The sequence below is a fragment of the Chelonia mydas genome, chromosome 13 (genome assembly GCF_015237465.2).
Source record: "Chelonia mydas isolate rCheMyd1 chromosome 13, rCheMyd1.pri.v2, whole genome shotgun sequence".
Classification (NCBI taxonomy): domain Eukaryota; kingdom Metazoa; phylum Chordata; order Testudines; family Cheloniidae; genus Chelonia; species Chelonia mydas.
Window position 1 is genome coordinate 28,268,279 of NC_051253.2, and position 25,754 is coordinate 28,294,032.

General features: G+C 54.7%; 1 protein-coding gene across 1 annotated transcript in view; it reads left to right on the top strand.

Moving 5' to 3' along the window:
- The window catches only part of SNTA1 (syntrophin alpha 1), a 74,503-nt gene that overhangs the window by 37,966 nt on the left and 10,783 nt on the right, over positions 1-25,754 (top strand). The window contains exons 3-4 of the mRNA XM_027819581.3: positions 22,197-22,398; positions 25,090-25,297. Of these exons, the coding sequence (XP_027675382.2) occupies positions 22,197-22,398; positions 25,090-25,297 (410 nt within the window). The remainder of the gene's footprint in view (positions 1-22,196; positions 22,399-25,089; positions 25,298-25,754) is intronic.

Genomic DNA, 25,754 nt, shown 5'->3' on the forward strand with positions numbered 1-25,754 from the left:
AAAAGTGGGTCACTACAAACAGGCCACGTTCAGCGGGAAAGGTTTGCAGCTTTGTGAGCTGCACGTGCCCTGGACGGCCTGTACCACGGGCATTGTGGCTGGCTGCCCTACCTGTGGGACAGATTGCCGTGTTGTAGAAGGCCAGAAAGGGGGTGAAGTGGGCGAACAGCTCCCCCATCTCTAGTTTCAGGACATTGTGCAGCTAGGAGGATAGGAAGGAGATGACAACTCTCTGCTTGCTCTGTCCATCTCCTCCCTTCCTTATCCTCCCATTGCAATTGCTGTTGGCCTGGACTGGCCCAAATGCCCAACCCCTGTCCATGACCCCAAGAGCAGAGACAGATGGATCCTTTAAATAATTAACATCCCATCCCAAATCTTTCATTTGTTTGGGGGCCAGTCGTTCCCCTGAACCTGACTGGCTCGGGTGGAGTACCATGCTCCACCCGTGAGCGGGGGATGAGCCCAGGCAGGTAGGGAAGGCCGCATTGCATTTGGTTTTCCAACCCTGCTGCCATGGGGGAGGTATTTCCTCAGAATAGGAGGCATGCGCCAGGGTTCCTGATGACTGCCAAGCTTTGGGCCATCAGCCACAGAGAAGGCTGCTTTCTGCTTGGTTAGACCATCAGTCAAGAGCTCTGCCAAACTATTTCTGCTGCATGATCTCTGAGTGTTACTGACGAGCTGGAGCCTAGGCCTGCCCCGAAGAATCCGAGCGTTCTACAACTGTCATTAAACCCCCCCAGTTTAAGAATTAGAATTGCCGGTAGCAAGGATGCTGCATAATGTGGTTGGAGTCATTTGTTTTAATGAGATGTGCGTAATTAATTAATTAATCCGTTCAATAACAGATGATTTCACTGGAGAAAAAAGGACTGGCAGAGGTTTAAATTAATCTGCTGCAAAACAGAAACATGGCGTGTGACGTTCTCTGGTATTTCATACTGGAGAACCAGGTCTGAGCTGTGTAGGCCTATTGCCGAACCATCTTGGGCGAGCGCTGCGCCGTAGTGGTGTCTGGAACCTCGGCCTAAATTCAGACACCTGCAAATCCTTCTTCATTCCCTATTATGATACACTGTGAATAAATCCCCAGGAGAAGCGCAGGATTATCACTGAAAACATGCCAAATATTCCCTCTGTATGTCGGCAAACACCAGCTGGCAGGCTCTGCCCCGTGTCAGGTTTGCATTTCCCCTTGCAACCCCACTTGCACCATTGCAAGTGCGCACAACCCGCTGGGGTTCCCTCAGCATGGGGTAAGTTTCTACACAGCGGGTCCTCCAGCCCCCATGCTGGGAGGGGGGCTTTGCGGTCCAGCCACATCCCCGCGGAGGAGTCTAGGGGTGGGCTAGAGCAGTGCCCCATGGATCCATGGTGACACAGATCCCTCTGCAAAAGCTTCTTGTAGAAGGGGCTTTAGCTGCTGCAGAATCATGCAAGTGAGAGCTGGGAGGAAGGATTAGCTCCTCTCTGCCCACACAGGGTCGCTCCCTACCGCACGTTTTCTAAGGCTTTGTCCATTCTAGTGTGAAATGCCCCAAGCAACGGGGTCTCCTCCACTTGCCCTGGGAGACCGTCCCACAGCCTAATCTCACACCCCAGAAGGTATTCCGGCTCATCAGCCCATGTAATTTTTTCTTTCTCCATTTCATCCTAGGGCTCTTAGCTGTACCCACTGGACCACATTAAATAATTCCTCCCCTTCCACGGTGGGTTAAAGCTCACAGCTCATGTGTCTGCTCCTGCTTCCATTTGAAATAATGGCAAAAACTCCCACAGAGGTCAGTAATGGATGGAGCCCCGGGTTTCCAATCTGGGTGTGTGGCTGCCCTGCCCTATAAACCGGGTCTGTGGGACCCGGGCATGTGGACACAGCATTTCCAACCCCGTGCTTGGGCATCCACACCTGGATTTACAATTGCTGGCCCCAGGTCTCTCAGCCATGCTCACTTGTCCGTACGGCACTGTGCAGACCTTCTGACGCGGGTCTGCGGCTCGACCTGGGTCCACGCTGAGGAACAACAGGGCTTGGACACGAGGCCCAGCAGGCCCCAGGCTCTGACCCGCTCCCCAGGCCCTGAGTGCTTGCTGCTCCAAGTCAGTCTGATTTGTGTGGGGGGTATAAGGGGTCTCAGACTCAAACCTGAGTCAGACCCCGGGCTTCGTGTGCAGTGTAGACATGCCCTGCATTGCCTCTCTGTCCACCCTGTGTTCACCACTCCTCCCAGCTTCATAGCATCGGTACACATCACCACTGTGCTGCCCATGCTGCCCTGCCACTGCCATTCGTTTCACACCATCTCATTGATGAAGCCACTAAATAAATCTAGACCTAGTGCTGGTCCCTGGGTCCCACCACTAAACCCCTGGGGATGGTGTTCTGTGCACTGTCTGTGGCCCACGTGTCAGGTTCCCGAGGCAGGCCAGTGTGTACCAGTTTTTCAATGATCATTTCATGAGACACTGTATCAAACCCTTTACTGAAATCCGGTTATATTGGGCCAACCCCAGTCCAGTCATTTTTTAATTCTACTTAAAAACAGTTGAGTTTATCTGGTTAGTAGCAACTGCAGAGTGGTCTGGCTGGCGCTGCACAGCCTGGGGAGGGGTATTCGGCTCCCCCCCTCCAGCCAGCGCAGAGCCCACGTGTGCAAAGGCTCTGGGGAGACGGATTAGCCCTTAGCCCAAAGCCCGCCTGGGATCTGACAGAACAGATTTAGCGAAGAGAAACTGCTGAGAGTGGAGAGGTGCAACCACATCTGTCCCCACGCTCCACACAGATCGGCCAGCTCTGAGCCCGAGAATGAGGGAGAATGTTGGCCGGAGGAGACTATGGTTTTCCATAACACTTTTCAGACTTAAGGCAGCCTGAGGCATGACAGGGAGCTAGGGCCCCTCTGCAGTATAAGTCTGGGGCCAGTGCATGTTCCAACAGCATCAGATGCACCTGTATTCTAACGGCCCTTTTGGCTTGTAGCTTGGAAGGGACAACCCTGTTATATAACGGCGCTCGGGAACTGTGCACCAGACTTTGCTTGGGGTGAGAGACAGAAGCAAATCTTTGTGCTTGGTGCGTGTTTTATGAGAGAGGACTACAACTAACCCAGTCATTGACTTAATTCCGATTCTTTAGAACGCAGCACAGTTCCAGGAGTTTGTATTTCAACCAAAGGGAAAGTGGGGCAGGAATCAGGTCGGGGTAAGCTGTCTTGTAACAGAGAGGGCAAGCGAGAGACAGCCCCAGCCCCTGGTTCCCAGGAGTGGCAGCGTGCCAAGTGGCTGCGTTCCCACAGTGTAGGAGTGGCATTTCTGGCAGCGCACAATGTTGCGCAAACCCGTTCGGTGTGGAGAGAGGCTCTTCACGTCACTTCAGCTTAGCGTGCGTCCCAGTGAGACGCATCGACCCGGGGTGCTTGCTAACAAATAACAGTCTAATGGGCCATGATTTCCACGCAGCCCTCGTTGCTACGGAGACGCCGAAGGCCGGGAAACCCATTTTGGCCACTGCGTTCTCAGCCTGCTGCTGAGCGTTCATGAGAAGCCCTGTGCTTGCGTGATCGGAGAGGGGTCCCTGCTGCCGGGATTGTGCCTGCAGAAGGCTCTCCGTCAAGTCGTAGAGCCCCCTGCTGCGTGGACGGGGGGAGCTGCCTCCAGCAGAATGGAGGTTAGGGGTTGCCCTCTGAGCGTCGCTTTGATACAGTACCTAGTACCCCCAGGAGGGAGGGTGGTGAGGGAGGCACAGGACTAGGAGCCAGGAGAGCTTGGTTCTGGTTTCAACGCTGCTTCGCTGCCACTATATGACCGTGGGCAAGTTGCTGAGGCTGCGATGAGGGCTATAAAGCCCGATAGGAGATGCAGCTGCCGGCTCCGGAGATCTCAGCACCGAGGCAGCCAGAAATGCCTCCGGGAGCGCACGCCAGAGCAGCCGCAGCGTGCCCGGCTTATTGTCCAAACTGCAGCATCCCAGGACACGCTCCTGGCGGTTTCTCGGGGGGATTGTTTTGCAGATATGCAGCCCCCCCCCTAAAGAGTCCCAAGCCAAGTGTGGGGGTTTTCAGAGCAGGAGGCCAGTTTTGCTGGGTGAGTTCACGACAGCTCCACGTGTCTTCTGTTGTTTCCTTTGAGCTAGGCTGTGTAAACGACAAACTCCCAGCAGCAGATCTCGCTCGGCCGCCACAAGTCCAGGGCAAACAGGAAGGCCAGTTCCCCAGAGCAGAAATCTCTGCCCGAGGGAAAACTGGGATATCAAAGGGAAAGCGACACTAAGTGACTCGGTCTGCCCCTGCCACATGTGATTCCGCCTCTCCCAAAACCATCAGACAGATTTCACTGTAACACACGTCTCTGCAGAGGGGTCATCGTGACGTGGGAGCCAGGCTAGGGCTGGGAGCTCTCAGCATGCTAGCTCAGATAAAACTTACCAAGAAATGCTTCAGAAATCAGCTTTTCCCTGACTACATAGGTGCCAAGGGGATCAGGGATTGCACCCAGGGGTGATGCACCCCACCAGGGCAGGTCATGTATCCATCACGACCCTCTCCTGGGGTTTCCCCGAGAAGGGAGCAGTGTGAATGTCCCCTGGTGCTCTCTAGGAGCCCAGTAAATGGAAGCTGCAGTGGTAACCTGGTCATGCCCCCTCGTCAGCCACCCCTGCCCATTGGCCCAGCAGCTGGGAGCCCCCTGGCAGAGGGGAGGACATGAGTGCTTTGTGCTGCCCCATCATGCTGAGATCCTGCTGCCAGGGGCCCTCATCTGGGGTCCGCTCCTGCTCTGGCCTAGGGTCCAGTGTCCTGGCTTTCAGTGCTCTCCTGAGCACTCTGAGGGAGGGATGGGGGTTGAGCAAGGGGTGTGCATGCAGCCAAACTCGGGCAGCATATCAGGGGTGGGGTGGGGGACTGTTCCCAAGACAACAGGCGGGGAAAGTGAAAGCAATCGCACTGCACAGACCCATTCTTCAGCTTTGTCCTTGAACCCCTCCCCCTCCCGCAGCTTGGCTCTCACTCTCTCACTGGGAGCAGGGAGGGTCTCTCCCCTTCCTCCTGGTTTGCTCAGCATCCCTTGCTGTGCCTGACTGAGCGGGGGCACTGCAGAATTGGGTCTGGCACACGTACCCGGTGTTCTAGGGGTGCCATTCCACTGTCTCCTTACAGCGTCTCTGCACTGGGAAATGAATGCAGTTTTCACTGTGACCCTTGGTCCGTATCCCTCACTATTGGACGTTGATGGCTAACGTCGATGAGGCTTCCACTTAGAAATAGTTTATTATTTATTAAACTACATGGCACTTTATAAGATGCTTTCAATCATTAACAGCTTGCATTCGAGAGGCCCATGCATTGACCTAACAACATCAGCAGTGGCCGTTCCCGCTGACGAGACGCTCTCTATATGCTGGTTAGGGAATCGTTTATTAGAGATCTGTTGCTCGTGCGTTTTCTAACCTGCTTTACAATAAGCTGTTGAAAGGTGCAGCAGACTCTGGCACATGCTGATAAAATAGTAAGGAGCACCTTGGTGGAATTCGTGTGTAAGCGGGTGTCCTGCAGCAGCCAGGAGCACTGAGGCTTTGAATGTTCCTCAGACGTTTCTTCTGACAGGTTCAGCTAATATTTTAAACTCAGCTCCCTAGCCCAGCACTGCTGGAACCCCCCGCCTTGGCCCAGCAGAGTCTGCCAGACCTCTGTGACCCAGAACAGACGCCAGGTCCCTCACCTCTAGCTCTGCAGAGCTAACATGTCTGTGTCCATAAAGCCAGATGCAGCAGATCGGACATGAAAACGCACATGAGCCAGCTGCGGTGGGGTCCCAGTTTTACAGTCCTGTTTGTCACCCTCAACTTTATTGTGGATTTAAGAGAGCGCTTTTTGCAAGTACCAGTAATGGAAGCCATAAAGAGCTCTTGAAAATAGTGAGTCCTCAGTCCTCCTGAGGATAGGGATACCATGAAGCAGAGGACAATGATGAGCTGGTTAATGGTAAACCTCAAAACTATCCTTCAGCCACTCACAGGATGCTTCCCGATCTTAGGCTAAAACGGGAAACACAGAAGGGGCCTATTTCCAAAATGACTCTCTTGTCTGTGTGACCATCTATCCAGTCCGTGCCACCCTCAGGGCTGCTCTCTGTGCCCTTCATAGTTCACCTAATTTGCACGAGTACTTACTACACCTGCCTGCTCAAATAGCTGAACAAATGGCTGTTGGCACATTCAGCGGTAGTATTTGCATGCGCCAATGGATGTAGACAGTGGTGCTGGCATATTTGCACATGAAACGGCAGCTCACAGTTATGAAAATCATATCCCAATAACTGCGTCTTGCCCTTTGTTTTCTTCTCTGGGAGCCTGATTCTAGACTCACCCCAAAGTGCCGCTGTTGGCCTCAGTGGAGTAACTCCTGATTTACGGCAGCATAAGGCAGAATGAAGCCCTAGATCTCCTCCGAAGCCAAGCCGTTCTTGGGAGCAGGCTCAGAAATCCAGCCTGCGTTTCAGAATCTGTACTATCTTTTTGAAACCCTATTAGTTCCCAGGCACTGTAATTGTTGGCAGGTATTCTCTGCCGAGATTAATGACTCAGGGAGAAATCGGAGAACGGCTCAAATGTCTGAGCAAGGGAGCCTACTATTTATAGCGGGAGGCACAGAACATGAGGATCCCATCCCGGTCGCCTCCTCCCCCTGAGGCACTGGGACTTTACGCTAGGTTTGTGTAACTTGATCCACCAGCTTCGTGGGGATCCTATCCATTTATAGCCTGTCCCTGTCTCTGGCTGTGTGTGGGGGGAGTCGGCTGGACGTGTCGTTCCCAAAGGTGCCGTGCCTGGCATGCACGCCTCGCGGGGAACGTCAGCATCACATAGGGAGCAGCTTGCCCTGGTTTAAATGAGAAAAGGGCAGCGTGCCCTCCATGGCCTCTCTTGCTCTTAAGCCAGAGATTCTCCCAGAGAGCAGTAACCCAAGATGACCCATTGGGACTTTTCTGGGCCGGCTGTGCTGCCGTGACAGTGGGATCTAGCGACCAGGATCGGTGATCCAGGCCCCATTGTGCTAGGCGCGGTGCTCACAGATAGAATTAAAAGCGCTTGCCCCACAGAGTTTCTAATCGATGCATGTGACGAGAGACAACAGGGAAACAAAACAAACTGATAGGGAGCGGAAGAGGATGAAGTAACCAGTGACCGATCCTGAGCAGCCTGGTGCAGGCAGTGCTGGCCTGTCCCGCTGCCCAGCGCTGCCCAGGAGTTGTATGCAGCAGAGCGGAAGTGAGCAGTAGGGAGGGATTTGCAGGACAATGTCTCCCCCAAGTGGGTTGTTATGGGCAGCCCTGTCTGCGCATGGGGGGCGGTATGGGCGGAAGTGCAAAGGGGCGTGAGGCGGGGAATGGGACAGAAGCGCAGTGCTGGATGGCTGGCCTCGTTGGCAGAGCAGCGTCAGGGCTGGTAGGTACCTAGTGTGGCTGGGCTAGGCTGTGGGGGTGCTGAAAGGCAATGACTAATAGTTTGTGCATGGTGCAGTCGAGGAAGGGGGGAGCCAGTGGAGGGGAGCAGAGAGGAAATGTTGTCATAGCGATGGACAGGAAGAGGATGCTCCTGAGCAGCAGCTTTCTGAATGGGTTTGAGGGGAGCAAAGTCAGTATATGAGCCCCAGGGCCAGGTGTCTGTGCAGTGCCCAGCAAAATGTGGCCCTGATCTAAGCTGAGATCCCTATAAATGAATAGTAATAAAACCAGAGCAGAGCTTGCAGTAGTCTGGGAGAGCTGGACTAGTGTGGTGAGAAGGGCCGTACATGTTCCTGGATGGATGGCTGGTGAAGAGGTGAGATGATAAGTGCCCAGATGAGAGTTTCAGCTGTGGAGACTGAGCAGAAGGGCTGGATCCTAGAGCATGTCTACACAGGGGAAATTGACCAGCATAGCTCTTCCGGAATAACTATTCCGGTGTAATTTAGCTATTCCGGAATGTGCACGCTCGAGTCCAGCACAAACGTGAGTTTGTGAGTGGAGTAATTATTCTGGAATAAAGTCACTTTAATTCCAGAACGGAGTGTGCACACAGAGAGCTATTCCAGAATATTTGTGCCAGTCTATTTCCCCATGTAGACAAAGCCTTAAAGGTGTTGTGAGGGGAGATTTAGGCACAGCCTTGAGGTGGGGGGCTGGAGGACAGGCCAAGTCAAAGACACAATAGAGATGACCCCAATAACTAAAAAATCTTGAGTTAGACCCTTAAAAATCCTGAGCAGGGATTCAAACCTGCCTCTCCCATATCTTCAGGGAGTGGCCTAGACACACGGCTATTGGCATCTTCGCCTTCTCCTCCATGGTTTTGAGAGTGGTGCCTAAATCTCCTTGTGACTCTAGCCCGAAAAATCAGCGTGGTTGGTTTCGATCTTGTCAAAAGGCTACAAACCAAACAATTGGTTTCCACATTTCTGAATTTTTTTTCTTTGTTGTGTTTTGACCAAATCAGTTTGCTGCAAGCAACATGAATTCATCATAAAATGTTCCGGCCAACCCGAATCTGCATTTTTCGTTGAAAAAATGTTTCCGATGAACAATTTTGCCCAGCGCCAGTGCTGAGCACAGCTTCCGGGCAGCTAATTCTGGCCCCTCTCCATCAGCTGTGCCGGAGGCGCCAAGTTCATGCCAGCGTGGTGATGCTGATGCCAGGACACCAGGCTTTGGCAGGAGCTGGCTGGTGTGTGGGCAAACTTTTTATTGCTTGTGGTTTACAATTTTTAAGCGAACTTGGGTTTTATTTTCAGCGGCAATTTGAAGGGGTCTGTAAGCTGCTGGGTGGGAGCCCTCAGAGGCCCCTGCTCAGGGGTGGTGCCTGGCCAGAAATCAAGACAGGGGAAGTTAAGGAAAATGAGCAGGAAAAATGCCCCCAGCCTGGGATTCCTCCCACTCCTGTGAGCCTTGGGTGCAGAGCTGAGCTCCTCAAAGACGTTCGCCCCACAGCCACCCGGCTGCCCAAGCCCTGTGCCGGTGCTGGGGGTAGGGCCTGCCTGGGTGTGTCTTGGAGTGGTTTCGTTTGGGGGAGGGGTGAATTGATTGGTAGGATTTGCTTCAGCTTCTCTTGTTTTTCTAAAACCAAGAAAAACATAAAAAGACCAACAGCCTCCCTGTGGATTTCCTTAAAAACCAAACCCAATGGCCTCCCAGGGGAGGCCGGGTCCATTTCAATTTTCAGTGTAAAGTCGCAGGTGTCGGGGTCGCAAAGGGGCAGCCCACTGACTGAGAACAGCAAAATCCTGGGGTGCCTTGGGCCCAGTGGGAGCAGCTCCCGCCATGGCTGCCCCTCTCGCTCTGCTCCCTCCTACCCCATCGCTGAGCAGCTTCTCAGCTCCCTGTCCACACTACGCTTGGCTGTGGGGCAGGGGAGACAGCCTCCCGGGGGCTGTGGAACCAGCTTTGGAGCCTCTGGAAGTAGCAATGTGCCTCCAGCAGAATCCCCTGATGCAGCAGCACCCCCATGCAGCACCCCGAAACTTCCCAGGACCCAAATCCCACAGTCTTGGTGGCCCAAGGATTGTGGGATATAGTGGGGCACAGGATGAATTTTTCTGCCATTTTGCGGCCCGTGGACCAGGGTGAGAGTCGCTGGCATACGATGCCACTGGCTCAGCCCATCGGGACTGCTGGAGAACACTTCCGGGTCCAGCTTCATGGCTCAAACGCCAGGTGCAGCCACATCACTGCGTTCTCGGCGCGCTGTTGTAACCCACACACCTTCTGGGTGTGCTGTTTTGTCCCACACCTTCTGGGTGTGGTGTTTTGGCACCGAGACCAGTTAGAGCGAGATTAATGAGTCTGCTCTACAGCCTGAGCTAACGGCCGGTGGCTTTTAACTCATGCAGTAGAGGCTCATGCATTTAGCTCCAAAGGTCCCAGGTTCAATTCTGCCCATTGACAACTGGGGTCTGTCGGTGTTACACTGTGCCTATCTAGAGAGAGAGCAAAAGAAGCCTCTGGGGAGTTTGCAAATGGGGGGGGGGGCGCATGATTCTGCTGCTGCTCCCCCCCTGCAGGGCACTCTGAAACCAAGCTGCCGTGCGATAAGAGAGTGCGTGGGGTGTTTGGCTTCTCCAGGACTGGCTGCTACATGGGATCCTAAAAATGCCAGCAGGGGCCCCACATGCACACGCTAGTGGCCTGTGTGAAATGAGATGGGGCCTGTGGCCAGGTAATCGTGTCACTGCAGAACCCGGCACCCTGGTCTGTTGTCTAACCAGAGAGCAGAAGGGGTGAATGGTCACGGAGCCTGAGCCGTTTTCTCTCCCCTACAGGCATTCTGCCAGGCAGACCTAGTGCCTGCTGCTCCTGCCTGTGCTCTGCTTGCACTGTGGATGAAGGTCAGACAGTCTTTCACTGTGGCCCCACAAAGTCCCAAGACCTCCTCCTGGTATTGGCCAAGACAGCCATCCATCAGTCCAGGAGGAGGGAACTGGACAGGGGCATCTCTGTGACTGCTGGGCCTTTTTTCATTCCCATGTTCATGCACACGGCTGGGCAGAGTTCCTCTGTGCGGCATTCACTGACTCCTGGGCCTCCCTCTCGGAGTAGGCGTTGTCCAGGGCTCTCTGCTTGGCATTCCCTCCTGGGCTCCTTGTTTTGACCCTTTGGTTTGCACTCTGATCCCTGTTTGATCATTTTTTGTCTCCTGTGCTTATTTAGGTCCTGAGCTCTGGGCCTCCTCCCTTGTCCGAGGGAGCAGGGCCTTACGTCCTTTCAGCAGGCTCTACCTACCACTCCAAGGAATTAAATAGGCTGCCACCTTTGACCAGAATTGAATTCATTTGGAAAATAAAGAGGAGAAGGGGTGTCCTCTGAAGTGAGGGCTGAGGTCTCAGCATTCCTCTGTATGTATCACCTGCACTGCGCCAGAGCTGAGTATGGCTTGGTCTAGAGTAAAAAGTTAGGTCGACTCAGATACCTTGCTCAGGGGTGTGAAAAATTCACACCTCTGAGTGATGTAATTGGGCCAATCTAACCCCTGTGTAGACAGCGCTAGGTCGACCGAAGGATTCTTGGGGAGGTGGATTAGCTATGCGGACAGAAGAACCCCTCCTCTCAGCGTAGGTAGTGTCTACACCGAAGCGCTACAGCTGTCTAAGCCCTTAGACAAGGACTAAATCAAATGATCAGTGAGCATGAGAGGAGAGAGGCTGGGAACATGGCTTCCAGTGGGCATGTCTCAGCAGTACGTGCCAACAGCAGCTCTTTGCAATTAAGCTGTTTCCAGCCCCATTCCTCTCCTTCCCATCAGCGAGATGGCAGCTCTGCTACTCCCCATTGAAAACACATTGGAGGGGGAGTTTCCGGTGGAATTAGAGAAGCCATGTAACTCCAAAGGCTGTGGTTGGGTGAACCTCAGGAGAGCCTGAATCAGCCACCTAATCCCCATCATTTCAAATACTCCATTATTATTTGGGTGAATGAACCCAGATCCGGTGTGACACATGGCGCTTCAAAGGTTTACCATTGAAATCTCTCCAGCATCCAGATTCACGGGCCAACCGTATCTCTAGCAAAAAATAAATAAAAAATACAACCACCTCCACCCTCTGGGTTGTAAATTCATGATTCAACTCGATTCTTTCATCCTTGAATAGTAAGAACCTAGGTCTCCTGAGCCCCACTGCTTTGGTGCTTCTCCTGGGCCATGCTTCCTATCAACCAAAGAAAGCCCGCCAAAGAGGCCACAGCTGAATTGTATCTAGAGCTGAGCTTACATTTAACCTGTTAAAATGCACAGTTTTTGCTCACACCCAGTTTACCAAGCGATCTCCTGTCCTCGTCTCTAGTTACCTTTCCCCCAATTTTTGTGTCGTCTGCAGACTTTTTCAGCGATGATATCTCTGCTTATCAGCTAGTCATTCTTGGGGAGTTTCTGCTCCCTCTCTTTCCCAGGCTGCTGGTTGTAGTCTAGTTAATGATCCATCCTAGGCAGGTGCTGCAAGCAGCTCAGTGTAGGGTGTAAAGTCTGACAGGCGACGGGTCTGATTCCTCTCTCCGTCAGACTGGAGCAAATCTGAAGTAACTCCACAGGAGGCCGGGGAGTCACGCCAAGAGACTGTTGTGAGAGCAGAGTGTCTCCCCTAGACTGTCGGTATCGCTCTTTCAGAACTCCATTGTTCCCAGTTAATTAATGAGCTCTCTCCATCTGGTCGTCCTCTCAGTGGCCCGTCCAACCCTGCCAACAACTGACCCATGAAGGCAGTGATTTACTGGCCCACACTGGCAGTATGCTGGAGCTTATGCCAGGATAGGCAGGGTGCCCTTGCTGCTCCTCTACCAGGGCTGTCCCAGTTCAGGGTAACTGCACCTGAATTTCCCCACCGTGATTCCTTGAGTGCACCCAGGTTGAGGTTTCTGGCTCCCAGCCGTCACCTCTCTTGGGTAGAGAGCTGCCTCCCGCACTCCTGACCAAGGATTTAAGGCTGCCCTGCTCCATGCCTTACACTGTGATATCCCCAGCAAGGCAGTCTGCCTCGAGGCCAGCGCCTGCATTTTGCTTTCTCTCCGGGCAGCGTGTATTGCTCGCAGTTACAAGGGACCACCCAGCTCTTTATGAGCAAGCACCTTTATCCATAAGGTAAAAGCCTCACAGAGAAAACACATACAGAGCAGTAAAAGATCCCATATGCATCAGTGTAATGGAGCCCTCCTAGGCCAAGGCTTTCCAGCCCTTCTGCAAGGTTGGGGACCCGCTTGGACAGAAGGTCCTGTCCTTTTGCTGGACTGGAAAAAAGGCTGGATTCAAACAGACTCAGAACCTTCTTTCTCAGCCTGCAAACAGACAGGCCTTCTGTGCAGTCTTCAAACCTCCTGGTCAGAGGGAGTTGGACAAGGGTCCCTGCCCAGAGACAGGTGACGGCTGGAGACCTGAGACCTGACTGGGCCCTCCTGGAGTGGGCACCTGGGACGAGGGGGAGGATACAGGTGCAGTTACCCTGAAAGTCTGACAGGGGCATGCACAGTATTTATATCTGGACTAGCTCCATAGACTAGATATGTCCCTAGAGTTCATGGTTAGCTCTGTGTTCGCCTTCAGATCTCTATTGCTGGGATTGAAGACAGAGTTTCAGGCACCAAGGAAGGACTTTGGAGGAGTCTGGTCTCAGCTCTGCAGGAAGGCAGTGCCTGGAGGAGCTGATATCTGGGGGTGAAGGGTACAGGAGCTTCAGGACACAGAGGGAGCATCGAGAATTTGCAGGTGGTGTTTGTTCCTCACGTGAAGCAGGGAGCAGACAGGGATAGTGATGTTAAGGGAGTTGTGAGAACATAAGAACGGCCATACTGGGTCAGACCAAAGGTCCATTTAGCCCAGTATCCTGCTATTGTCCTTGAGTTTGCATAAAAGTCATTCTTTGCACTTCTGTGGTGCCTTCCAGTCTAGATTCTCCAAGCCCATTGCAAACATGACTGAATGAAGTCTCACAGTATTATTCTCCCCGTTTTGGGGATGAGGAAGCAGAGACATCAAGAGGTGAAGTGACTTGTCCGTGAAGGTCACGCAGTGGCAGGAAGGGAACCATAAATCAAGTATGCGGAGTCCTAGTTCACCGCTGTAACCACTTGCCACACATGCCCAATGAGCGGCTCAGCATTCCACCTGGCTTGAGGCGGGGGGGAGAGAGGTGTCTGACGCTATTAACCACGGTGACTTCTTTTGACATGATTATAATGTGCCAGCCTGTGGAAATCCCTTAGCTTTTTGAAATAGCCCCCCTTACAGGGCTGCGTTTCACTGATCTATTCCAATTGCTGAATGTACAACCCCCCTGCCCAATTTCTTACCCTCCCGGCTCAACATCCTTTCCCAGTGAAAGCGAACACAGATGTACTGCTTTGCATCCACAAGCCGTTCTTCTTCCTGCGTCTCAGCCAGGCCAGTCAATCGGAGGGTTTGAGAGGCTCTGCTAGGCCATACTTGGAACAATCCTGGCTGGCGTCCCAGTGCCTTTGAACTGCCTGTTGGCTGGTGGTCTGAGAACAGCCTGCGTAGGCGAGAACATTAATCAGACATATTGGGAATGAGTGTCAGCAATAACTGAGTTACCGGCGTGCCAGACGCCGGCCCCACTTCCTCAGTGTTCTCTTTCTCAGCCTAGCTTTGAACCCACTCAGTGGCTCCCTGGATCACAGAGGCAGTGAGGGAAAGTTTGCGAGTCCAGTCTCCTGGCAAAGCAGGGCTGCATCTTGGTTTGAAATAGTTTCCGCTTGGTTTGCATCGTGTTTCTCCCCCAACCCCCAAGGCTGCAGAAACCCATCACGGCATGCTGCCACACGGACAGCAGTTGGGAACGCGTGCACACGGCACACACAGAGTGCTGAGACGTGCACACGGGTGTCAAACCGGCATGCTGCACGCACACCGTACCCAGACACAAGTACACCCTGGCTAACACACAAAGGTGCTACTGTGACGAAGTGGGACTGTTCTTAATGTTTCCTCCGAATATTGTGGGGGTGCCTCAGTTTCCCCTATGCAGTTCTTAAGTATCTAGGTGGTGGGGTAAGGGTGTATAATCACTGCAGAGCCCTAGAGGGCACGTGTGTGCAGGAGTCTGGACACAGAGGATGGCCGACACCCTGTTTCCTGGCAACTGATGGCCTGGGCCCTTCCCCCCCTGCAAGGTGAGAGCTAAAGGGTTGGAGAACAAAGGAATCAGGTGACCTCCTGGCCCCGGGAAAGGAACAAAGCCCAGAGGAGGAGAGGCTGGAGGGAGTTTCAGTTTGGGGCTGGCTGGGACATGGAGTGAAGGGCAGATGTGGTTGTCTGGCTCACTGCCCCCCAAAATGGACCGAGCTGAGGGGTCCTGTTCTCTGCACCTACAAGCTCTGTTTTAAACCATGTTCCTGTCGTCTAATAATCCTCTGTTTTACTGGCTGGCTGAGAGTGACGTCTGACTGCGAAGTTGGGGTGCAGGACCCTCTGGCTTTCCCAGGAGCCCCGCCTGAGCGGACTCGCTGTGGGAAGCGCATGGAGGGGCAGAGGATGCTGAATGCTCCGAGGTCAGGCCCAGGAAGGTGGAAGCTGTGTGAGCTTTGTGTCCTGAAGACAGGCTGCTCACAGAAAGGAGACTGCCCCAGAGTCCTGACTGGCTTCATGGGGAGCAGTTCCAGAGCATCGCCCAGGGACTCCGTGACAACTGGTGGTAGCGGTGGGATCTACTGCACCCCGTGGACGGCGCTTCCTGCAGTAAGTGACTGGGGAGCAGTAAAATGAAGGGGGATTGACGGGGACTAGGCATGCTGAAGATTCAGAGAGAGACGGTTTCAGGGGGTGGTTAGCCCCTGGAAGTGTGTGACCAGAGAGAAGGACTTTTGCAGTAACAGGGTCCCCCGAGGGATTGCAGCAAGCAGTCCTAGGGGCAGAGGAGTCTGCAACTCCACCCTGGCAAAGAGGTGGTGACCTCGAGAAGGGCTGGCACACTAGGGGTTCTCCCTGGAAACCGTGGGGAGCTGAGAGCACACAGGCCGGTGAGTCCACAGCAACTTGGGAAGAGCGGAGTGATGGCCTGTCACCGTCTCCTTAAGAAGGACATTGTAACCCTGTGCAGAAAGAAAGCGTTGAGCATTGGAAAGTTCACCAAAGCACAGTTCATCATGCAGTTGGAGGAGGATGACCGCTCTAAGGAACAGATTCCTGACCCCAAATGGGGCTATAGCAGGATCTGGGAGCAGCTGGAGTAGTAGCCAGGCATCGCCAAGGCTCCTGTCCCGGACCAAACGAGGGTCTTCACGATCAGGTTCCCCATCGGGGGATCGGAGACGGATGGGATTGGAGCTGAGTCCGAGAGAGCAAGAGGTCTGTGAGAGACAGCGAGAGCCCGAGGAAGAGCATGCAGAAGCAGCATGAACTGGCGGTGGGGGAGCGGAGAGGCATAGGGGACCTCTCTGGGGTCAGTGGGGATAGACCTCGGGGTGCCAGTTCCGCAGGGAACCTCGAGACTAAATTGCTGCCTCTGGTTAAGGAGGTGGGGGATGTGGATGCCCACCTCACTGCCTTTGAGCAGGCTGGCAATTTGAAGCAGGGGGACCCTGCGGAAAAGCCCCGGTGTCTAGCTCCCTTGCTGGGTCCCAAGGCTATAGACTCCGTCAGCCAGATGGGTGGGGAGGTGGACAGGCTCCCACTCCTGACCCCAACCTATATGTCTGTGTGGAGTTTCCTGGGGCCAGGCCCCTCGGATCTCCAGTGGGAGCGGAAGGTGACGGTCAATGGGGAGACATTCCTGGAACGGCGAGGTCCTGGGACAGAGAGAACTGTTGTCAGGCCCTGGGTGGTGCAGCCTCACCAGATGCTGAGGGGCTGTGTGAGCTGGGTGAGGGTCCCAGGGATGAAGCCCCTCGCCCTGCCTATGGCCCAGATCCCTGTGCAGACACAGGAGGGGTGGGTCTGGCTGGTCGCTGGGGTTCTCCGGGTTATCAGCTGCGAGACCCTGTTGTGGGGTGACTGTGTCTCTTTGGGACAGGATCCAGGCCTTGCTCCTGTAACTGCCAAGGGTTTGAATTTGAATCCAGGGAACCAATCGGTGGAGAGGGAAATGGTCAGTGAAAATGCAGATGACCTGGCTGGCAGGGGGGAGGAGCAGCTAGGCTCAGGCTACCTGCCTGCCTGTAACCAGACCCCTGGGGCTGGGTGGGACAGAGAGATGCTCCCTGCCCCCTTGCACACTGGAGAAGGGGCTCAGGCTGGCTCTGATGCAGTGAGGAAAGCAGCGAGCTCGCTGCCTACCCCCACTGGGACAGCAAGGGCAGCGCTGAGCACAGTGGGAGCTGAGATCCCAGCTGAGTGGGGGGAGACACAGGCAGGGCAGGGGATCTGTGGGGAGTGGCAAGGTGCTTGGTAAGGAAAGTCTGGATGAGCCTAGGCAGCCTTGTGAGCTGATGGCTTTGTCTAGTCAGCAGTGTGGGAAGGCGAGGAGAGTGGAAGATGAGTGTCCTTGGACCTTACCTGTTAGCTGGGTGGAGAAGTGTGACAGGGAAGGAAATGTGCCTGTGTCTGTCAGGGGTATTGACTTGTCAGGGGTATTGATTTGCCTATGGAGGGAGCTACCCTGATCTCCAAGCAGTTGTCTGTGACCAGCCTTGTGTGCTGGGACAAGGGGAATGAGATCCCAAGCTGTGTGTCTGGGAAAGGAGAAAGTGTGTCCGGCTCTTCTGTGTCTGTGGAGCAGACAGAAGGGGCCTTTCAGCCTGTGATGGTTGAGGGTAGTGCAGTTGTCTCAGAGTTGGTTCTGGATTCAGCTAAAGCCCAGGAAGGGAAGGGTCCTAAGTTTGTGTCTGCTCGGGAGAATGGCACTGTAACTAGGTCCCATCCAGTTAGTGTCTATGTAAAATCCCAGAGACCAGACAATTCTGGTGCTTGTATTTTGCCTGTTGCTAGTGTGTGGCTGGGAAAGGGTGTAGCAACTCTGTCTAATCAGGGTGAGATCCTAGCCAGGGCACAAGGAGAGCATGAAGGTGATGTGATTGTGTTACCTACTGAGGGTGTGGAAACTTGTAGCAAGAAGGAAAAGATTCCTGAACTTGTGCGTGGCAAAGGGAAGGAGAATGCTTCTGACCTTTTATCTAGGAAGTCTGTAAGTTTGCCTGAAAGGGGATTGTGTAGGAATCCGCTGGATGGGCCAGAGGTAATTCTGGATGTAAGGGAGACCCAGAAAGAGTCTGTTGTTGCTCAGGAAAGTGTTCCTCTAGAGCAAGCCCTAGGTAAAGAGGGTAAGAGCAGAATTTCTGTGAGGGGTTAATTGTTGCATAGAAAAGCCCTAGGGAAAGGACTCCTCATGGAGTCTTTGCAAGCAGTTCACTGCAACTGAAGGGTGTGAAAGTGATTTAATCAAGAAAGTTTCAGTTCCTAGCAGCCAGAAATTTTCTGCTGTGAATGGATCCACTGACTTTCCTGTTGAAAGATCCAGTGTGGAGAGCTTTGAGAAGGTCTCAGATGAAGTGAAAGCTGTTAAGAAAGTTAAACAGTCCTATAACCAAGTGGCTGTGTTTGGCCAGCTTGTTGGGGAGAAGACCCAATCCCAGTTTGACCCCCGGGGATTTTGGGGTGGCCAAAGGGCACGGGCCGCATAAACCTTCCCACATGCGGCCTGCGAGTGCTATCGACCACCCCCGACCTAAGGGAGGGCGTGAAACTGGAAGGACCTGGTGTAACTCCTACCAAGGAATGGGAGAGATGCTGGGGCATCCATGGGAACGTTGGTGGCTTCGAACTTCCCCAAGTCACCGGGTAAAGTGACCCAGCTCAGTTCGATCTCGAAGGGGGGAGAGATGTGACGAAGTGGGACTGTTCTTAATGTTTCCTCTGAATATTGTGGGGGTGCCTCAGTTTCCCCTATGCAGTTCTTAAGTATCTAGGTGGTGGGGTAAGGGTGTATAATCACTGCAGAGCCCTAGAGGGCACGTGTGTGCAGGAATCTGGACACAGAGGATGGCCGACACCCTGTTTCCTGGCAACTGATGGCCTGGGCCCTTCCCCCCGCAAGGTGAGAGCTAAAGGGTTGGAGAACAAAGGAATCAGGTGACCTCCTGGCCCGGAAAAGGAACAAAGCCCAGAGGAGGAGGGGCTGGAGGGAGTTTCAGTTTGGGGCTGGCTGGGACATGGAGTGAAGGGCAGATGTGGTTGTCTGGCTCACTGACCCCCAAAATGGACAGAGCTGAGGGGTCCCATTCTCTGCACCTACAAGATCTGTTTTAGACCATGTTTCTATCGTCTAATAAACCTCTGTTTTACTGGCTGGCTGAGAGTGACGTCTGACTGCGAAGTTGGGGTGCAGGACCCTCTGGCTTCCCCAGGACCCTGCCTGGGCAGACTCGCTGTGGGAAGCGCATGGAGGGGCAGAGGATGCTGAATGCTCCGAGGTCAGGCCGAGGAAGGTGGAAGCTGTGTGAGCTTTGTGTCCTGAGGACAGGCTGCTCACAGAAAGGAGACTGCCCCAGAGTCCTGACTGGCTTCATGGGGAGCAGTTCCAGAGCATCGCCCAGGGACTCCGTGACACCTACTTACCTGGGCTGCCGGTGAGAGACAGGCGAGCCCCTTTTGGCTAAGGTCTGGCCACTCGACTGTCACGGCTTTGACATGCTTCTTGTGTGGGAGCAGCAGGCGGCCTAGGAGAGACTGGGAGACCGGGGCAAGGAGAGGAATTCAAATGGGGAAAATAAACCCAGCTGACGCCTGCTTGTGCCAGCTGAACTTCCTGGAGCAGACTGCCCTAGGGCTGTTTAAAAAGTGAATCCTACAGGGGAAAAGTTTGTGAACAAGTTCAGTAGCTAACTCACCTCCTCTGCATACTCTACCTGTGCAGAGAAACACACTGCAGCCAGGGTGGGAGCTGACTCCCCTGGGCTTTGGAGCAGCAAGAGACACTGAAGAAACGTGCCCCTGTGCTGAATGGTTTGTGATTTTCTCCCATGGTGGCCGTGACACTGATGCTGGCAGAAGTGAGAGAACTAGTGTGCACTGGCTGCTGGGTCTTCTCCCCCGGGACACCCTGACCTGATCTGAGCAGCATTAGGCAATGCCCGCAACCAGTCACCAACATTACCCATTGGAGATACAAGGATGGGCAGATTTCCTTGGATATGCAGCTCCAGAGCCTTACACATGGACCATTGCACACGCATTACAGCAGGGGACATGCCAGGTATCCTACATGCCACACGTGGCTTTGTTTGTCCTGCTGTCTGTGATGTGGTTGCTCATACTTGACTTATCTTGACTTTAGCAAAGCTTCTGACATGGTCTCCCACAGTATTCTTGCCAGCATGTTAAAGAAGTATGGATTGGATGAATGGACTATAAGTGGATAGAAAGCTGGCTAGATCGTCGGGCTCAACGGGTAGTGATCAACGGCTTGATGTCTAGTTGGCAGCCGGTATCAAGCGGCGTGCTCCAGGGGTCTGTCCTGGAGCCAGTTTTGTTCAACATGTTCATTAATGATCTGGATGATGGGATGGATTGCACCCTCTGCAAATTCGTGGATGACACTAAGCTGGGGGAAGAGGTAGATACACTGGAGGGTAGGGATAGGGTCCAGAGAGACCTAGACAAATTGGAGGATTGGGCCAAAAGAAATCTGATGAGGTTCAACAAGGACAAGTGCAGAGTCCTGCACTTAGGACGGAAGAATCCCATGCACTGCTACAGGCTGGGGACCGACTGGCTAAGCAGCAGTTCTGCAGAAAAGGGTCTGGGAATTACAATGGATGAGAAGCTGGATATGAGTCAGCAGTGTACCCTTGTTGCCAAGAAAGCTAATGGCATATTGGGCTGCATTAGTAGGAGCATTGCCAGTGGATCGAGAGAAGTGATTATTCCCCTCTATTCGGCACTGGTGAGGTCATCTATGGAGTATTGAGTCCAGGTTTGGGCCCCCACACTACAGAAAGGATGTGGACAAATCGGAGAGAATCCAGTGGAGGGCAACAAAAATGATTAGGGGGCTGGGGTGCCTGACTTATGAGGAGAGGCTGAGGGAACTGGGGTTATTTAGTCTGCAGAAGAGAAGAGTGAGGGGGGATTTGATAGCAGCCTTCAACTACCTGAAGGGGGGTTCCAAAGAGGATGGAGCTAGGCTGTTCTCAGTTATAGCAGATGACAGAACAAGGAGCAATGGTCTCAAGTTGCAGTGGGGGAGGTCTAGGTTGGATATTAGGAAACACTATTTCACTAGGAGGGTGGTGAAGCACTGGAATGGGTTACCTAGGGAGGTGGTGGAATCTCCATCCTTAGAGGTTTTTAAGGCCTGGCTTGACAAAGCCCTGGCTGGGATGATTTAGTTGGGGTTGGTCCTGCTTTGAGTAGGGGGTTGGACTAGATGACCTCCTGAGGTCTCTTCCAACCCTAATCTTCTATGATTCTATGCTGCTGGTTCTTTAAGGAGGAAATACGGCAATTTGAAAAAGCCTCAAAGGAATGATAACTTTCCCTCCCCGGTGAAACCCATCCTGGGCCTCTAGGGCTGCCTGCTCCGAAGCAGTTCCAGGTTCACGAGCTAGTCCCTGGATGCGTGTAATCCCTCTGAAAGGACATTCGGGGCTTTCTTGGGTCGGTGAACCACGTGCTGTCCTGCTCTCATGGTCAGATGGGGCCAAGCGCAGGGCTCGGGTTTCTTCCCTAAGCCAAAGAAAACAGTTTGTTTCTTTGCGGGGGGCGGGGGGGCAGAGGGAGGTCAGGGAAGGAAAGAATGAAACACACCAGCACCCACAGCATGTTTCACTGCACGAGTATTGTGAGCGGTGTTGTGATAGCCATGGGTATTACAGTAGCCCCTAGGTGACCTAGTCACAGGCCAGGGCCCCTTTGTGCTATTCCTCTAACATAAAGGAGCACATTAGCTATCTGTGTCTGTCTGTCTGTCCAATCAATAGCCAGAGCCTGCTGGTGGCAGAAGCTAACGACACCTCCCTCCTCCCCACATGGACAAAGGGGAGCACACATAGTGCCAGGTGGGGTTGGCTCTGTCCCCAGGAGCCCGGACTGATTGGGGGGCAGACTGGGGGTGGCTGGGGATCAGCCCCACCTCTGGACTCCTGCTACCAGCCAGCCAGCCTCCTCATTGAAGGGGGGGACTGTCACTCTATATGTGACCTCTCAGTCCTCATCCACAAAGGAAACCTGCCCAGCACCTTTGACAGAGGAGCCTGGGAGTTTAAATTCATAATTCTGCTAGACCCCAAACCCACGGACTCAGCAGAGATGCTGGTTTTATGTCTCAGTACAACACCGTGTAACCCGCTAACTCTCCTTTATCCTGGGACTGCAGAGGTGTTTATTGGCCACTTCACTTGGAATGGTTTGTGGTAATGTGCTGGGGATGTGCAGACCTGCCCCTGTGTGCATGCCATTTGCTTTGGTGCTGAACCAGCGGCTGGGACAGCAGAGGCTGAGTGTGATCACAGAGGCCAACCCCCTTCATTACAAAGTGGCCTTTGTCAGTGGGTGGCTGTGGGGCGGGGTGTGGCTGATGGGACTGCAAGGTCCGGCAGAACAGCCCCGGGGTGTTCTGAGTGCCTGGGTACATTGTGTCCTGCCGCCCCGCGTCTGCCGGGGGGGTTCCGAGGCAGCTTGGCTCTGTGCAGTGCAGGTGCCGGGGTAGCCCTGGAGAGGGGCAGTGAAGGGAAGTGCTTGGAATTGGGAGGGATTTGTTCCATTGGCCCCTGTGTGTCTCTCTGCGTTCCAGTGAAATACATGAAGGAGATCTCGCCGTACTTCAAGAACTCCTCGTCCGGGGCGACCGTCAGCTGGGACCCCTCGCCGGCTGTCTCCCTTCAGAAGCAAGCCTCGCCCATCCTCTCCCTGCGTGACCTCAAGGAAGGGAAGAACATGCCTCTGAAAATGTGCTATCTGTCAAGGAAATGTCTCCCCAGTGACCCAGAGAACAGGTAACCCAGGCCCCCGGGGGACTCGCCCAGGAGGGGATCCATGCCCCCATTCACAGCATGACCCCGCAGGCCCCCCGGTGCGCTCCGCCCAGGGGACTGTGTCCCACTCGAACCCACGGCCGGAGTAGGGATTGGCAGACTTAGATGGTCTCTCAGGAAGAGCTAGTGAGGAGCTGGGGGAGTGGATGGATCACCCCCCACAACACACACACACTTGATTACTGCAGATCTTCAGCTGTTCTCCTGGCAGTCCCACATGGGCCAATGGGGCAAGGCTGCATGTGCAGTTCCCAATGAGTACTGTCCCTTGCCGTGCGGGGCCCATACTGCCAGTGTTCCTGGCCTCTGGCCTCACCCGGCACTTCAATGTGCTGTGCTCGACAGCCGCCCTGGCACGCAGCTGGTGAGGATCCCATTGAAGTCACTGTAAATCCAGAGTCACTCCTGTGAAGTCAGTGGAGCCAGGCTGGGGTAGATCCGATCTGAGGGAGACCCCAGGGATTGCACTTGAGCGGGACAGTGCTCTTGGCCCTTGGTTTGTGTTGGACAGAGACCCAAGTGCTGCTGTTCTCTAGGCTCTATCTTTTTGTTTCTAAAATGCAGCCACCATGGCCGCAGGCGACCGCTAGGGGATTTTTCTGTGGCCACGACAGCCTCCCGGGCAGAGCTGGGGGCGTGCAGAGACTCTCCCCTGCAGAGTCCAGCTGTTGCTCCTGGATGCGCTGCCTTGGTGTCTGCTGGTGCCACAAGCAGGGGATCAGCACCATGTACCAGGCAGCCTCCTGGAGGCTCCAGGCAGCGCCTCTGCAGACTTGTGGGACCGGTGTGTGTGCTTGCTGGGGTAGGAACCTTCAACTCCGCAGGCAGCTGGGGAGTTCCCAACTCGCCGTCCCAGGGGCTGAGAGGCTCTGTGGGCAGGCTTCAGGCTCTAGCGTGCTGTGGCTTAGGGAGTGGGCTTTGGGCTTCAGCGCCCTTCCCTCCCTGGCTTCAGCCTTGGGGCTCTGGGTTTCAGCCTCCCCACTCCCACCCCACCTGGCTCCAGCCACGGGGCTCCAGTTGCGGGCTCTGGGCCTCAGCCTGGGGCGGTGGGGCTCCCGCTTGGATAAATGGTCAGAGCGGCCTCCAGCAAGAGTTGGTAGCCGTACTCTGAGGCCACCAAACAATTTGTTATGAGAACCCCTAGCAGATGCTTTTCGGTCCGCCCGGCTAATGGGCAGAGCCCGGCGTGTGTAGGTCTGGGGTCTCTCTGGGTAACGCCTGAGGGGGGACGCCCTTACACAGGGTACAGTCCAGGAGAATGAATGTGCTGCTGCACAAATGCGCAGCAGAGAGAATGTCGTTAGCATGGGCAAGCCAAGGGCACTGCGGCCCTGTCTCTGCTGGGCTTGTTCCAGACTGCAAAGAGAAGTCAAAGAGAACGACTAAACGTTCCCAACCCCCCTTGGAGCACCCCACCTTCCCAGTGCCACGGGCTCACGGGAACCCTGGGCTCTCCCAAGCGAGCGGGTGGGTGGCCCAGTGGTTGAGCTGGTGGCCTGGCACTTGGCAGACCAAGGTTTAATGCCAGCCTCTGCCACAGACTCCTTGGGTAAATCCCAGTCACGCGGGCCTCAGACCCTGCCTGACCGTGAGGTGCTGCGGTGACAGAGGCTCCACAGGTACCTGGGACAGACAGTCTATGACTCGGGGGCCTTTCACACTGGGCTTTAGCTCTACAAGGCTGCTGTTGCTCTCACTGTTGAGTTCTTGGATGTTAGTGATGGGCCAGGTAGGAAGCAGCCAGAGCTGTCACTTCCCGATCGCTGAGGAGCCGGGCTGCCTGTCGGGAGTGTCCCGCTCACGTTAGCCCATCTGGCCCAGCCGAGCGCTAGGAGCAGAGCTTGAGTCTCCGGGCGGGGCTGGCTCCTCCCAGGGGTTTATTCCAGCGGGAACGTAGGAGAAAATTCAGTGTTTTTGCCCTTTATTGATCAACATTTTCATCAAATCTGACCCGATCATCTCCCTGCCCAACCCTGGCTGAGCAGCCTGACCCAGCCCTGTCAGCTGGGTCCGTTTGTCAGCGGGGTCCTTCCCCCGTGTTACACAGGTGAGTGATTGCTCACATCAGCCATGGCACGTCAAGTCTCCTCTCTGATTGGCTTAGTGAGCAGAAAAACAACTCCGAGCAATGAGCCCCTTCGGGCTCACACTTCTGGGTGGTGTCCCAGCACCCAGCATCGTCCCCAGCGCGTGGCAAAGAACTTGAGCCCGCCAGTCAGAGCCAGCTCCAAGTGGCTTCTGAATTCACTTGCCGTCTGAGCGAATACAGTCCGTGCTAACGGCAGTCCCTTTCCTAGGGCCGGGAACGTGGCCCTGGGGGGATCCCTAGGCCTGCGTCTGGGAGAGGTTTAGGCTGATTGCTCAGGACCCTGTGCGCTGCGCTGCTGCCAGACGCTGAAGGCGCGTGGGCAGCAGTGGACTGGGGTGGCGACTGGTCTGCAGTTTGCATGTATTCCTGCCGTCGGTGCAGCCCAGCTAGAGACGCCAGCACTTCAGGTGACTGCAAGGCAGAAGCTGAAGCCCTGGACTCTACTGGGAAAGCGTGAACTGGAGCAAGCCCAGTTGCCTCCTGCTGCCCCAGCTACCTGTGCCCCATCCCGCTGCGCGGATCCTGGCCACAAACCAGCCCTGCCGGGGGCTCCTTCTTCACAGGTACCTGGAAGTCTGTTCGGCGGATGGGCGGATTCCCCTCTTCCTGAGAGCAAAAGACGAAGTGACTGCCCAGTCCTGGTTCAACGCCATTCACACCAACGTCAGCGCCCTGGTGCCCAGAGTCAAAGAGGAGCTGAGAGCCCTGCTGGCGGCAGCCGGCGTTGCAGGGAGCAAAGAGATCAAGCACATCGGCTGGCTCACTGAGCAGGTAGCCCAGCCTTTCGGGTGTGTACGGTCCTTCGGTGCCGAATTGTACTGCTGATAAGAGATTGCGCACGCCTCTCTCAAGGGAGCTGGAATAGCAGGGGGGGCTGCGGGTCGGGAGTGAGGGGCATCGCCAGAGCTGTGAGGGGCCCGGGGCTGGAATAGCAGGGGGCTGCGGGTTGGGAGTGAGGGGCATTGGCAGAGCTGTGAGGGGCCCGGGGCTGGAATAGCAGGGGGCTGCGGGTTGGGAGTGAGGGGCATTGTCAGAGCTGTGAGGGGCCCGGGGCTGGAATAGCAGGGGGCTGTGGGTTGGGAGTGAGGGGCATTGGCAGGGCTGTGAGGGGCCCGGGGCTGGAATAGCAGGGGGCTGCGGGTTGGGAGTGAGGGGCATTGGCAGGGCTGTGAGGGGCCCGGGGCTGGAATAGCAGGGGGCTGCGGGTTGGGAGTGAGGGGCATTGGCA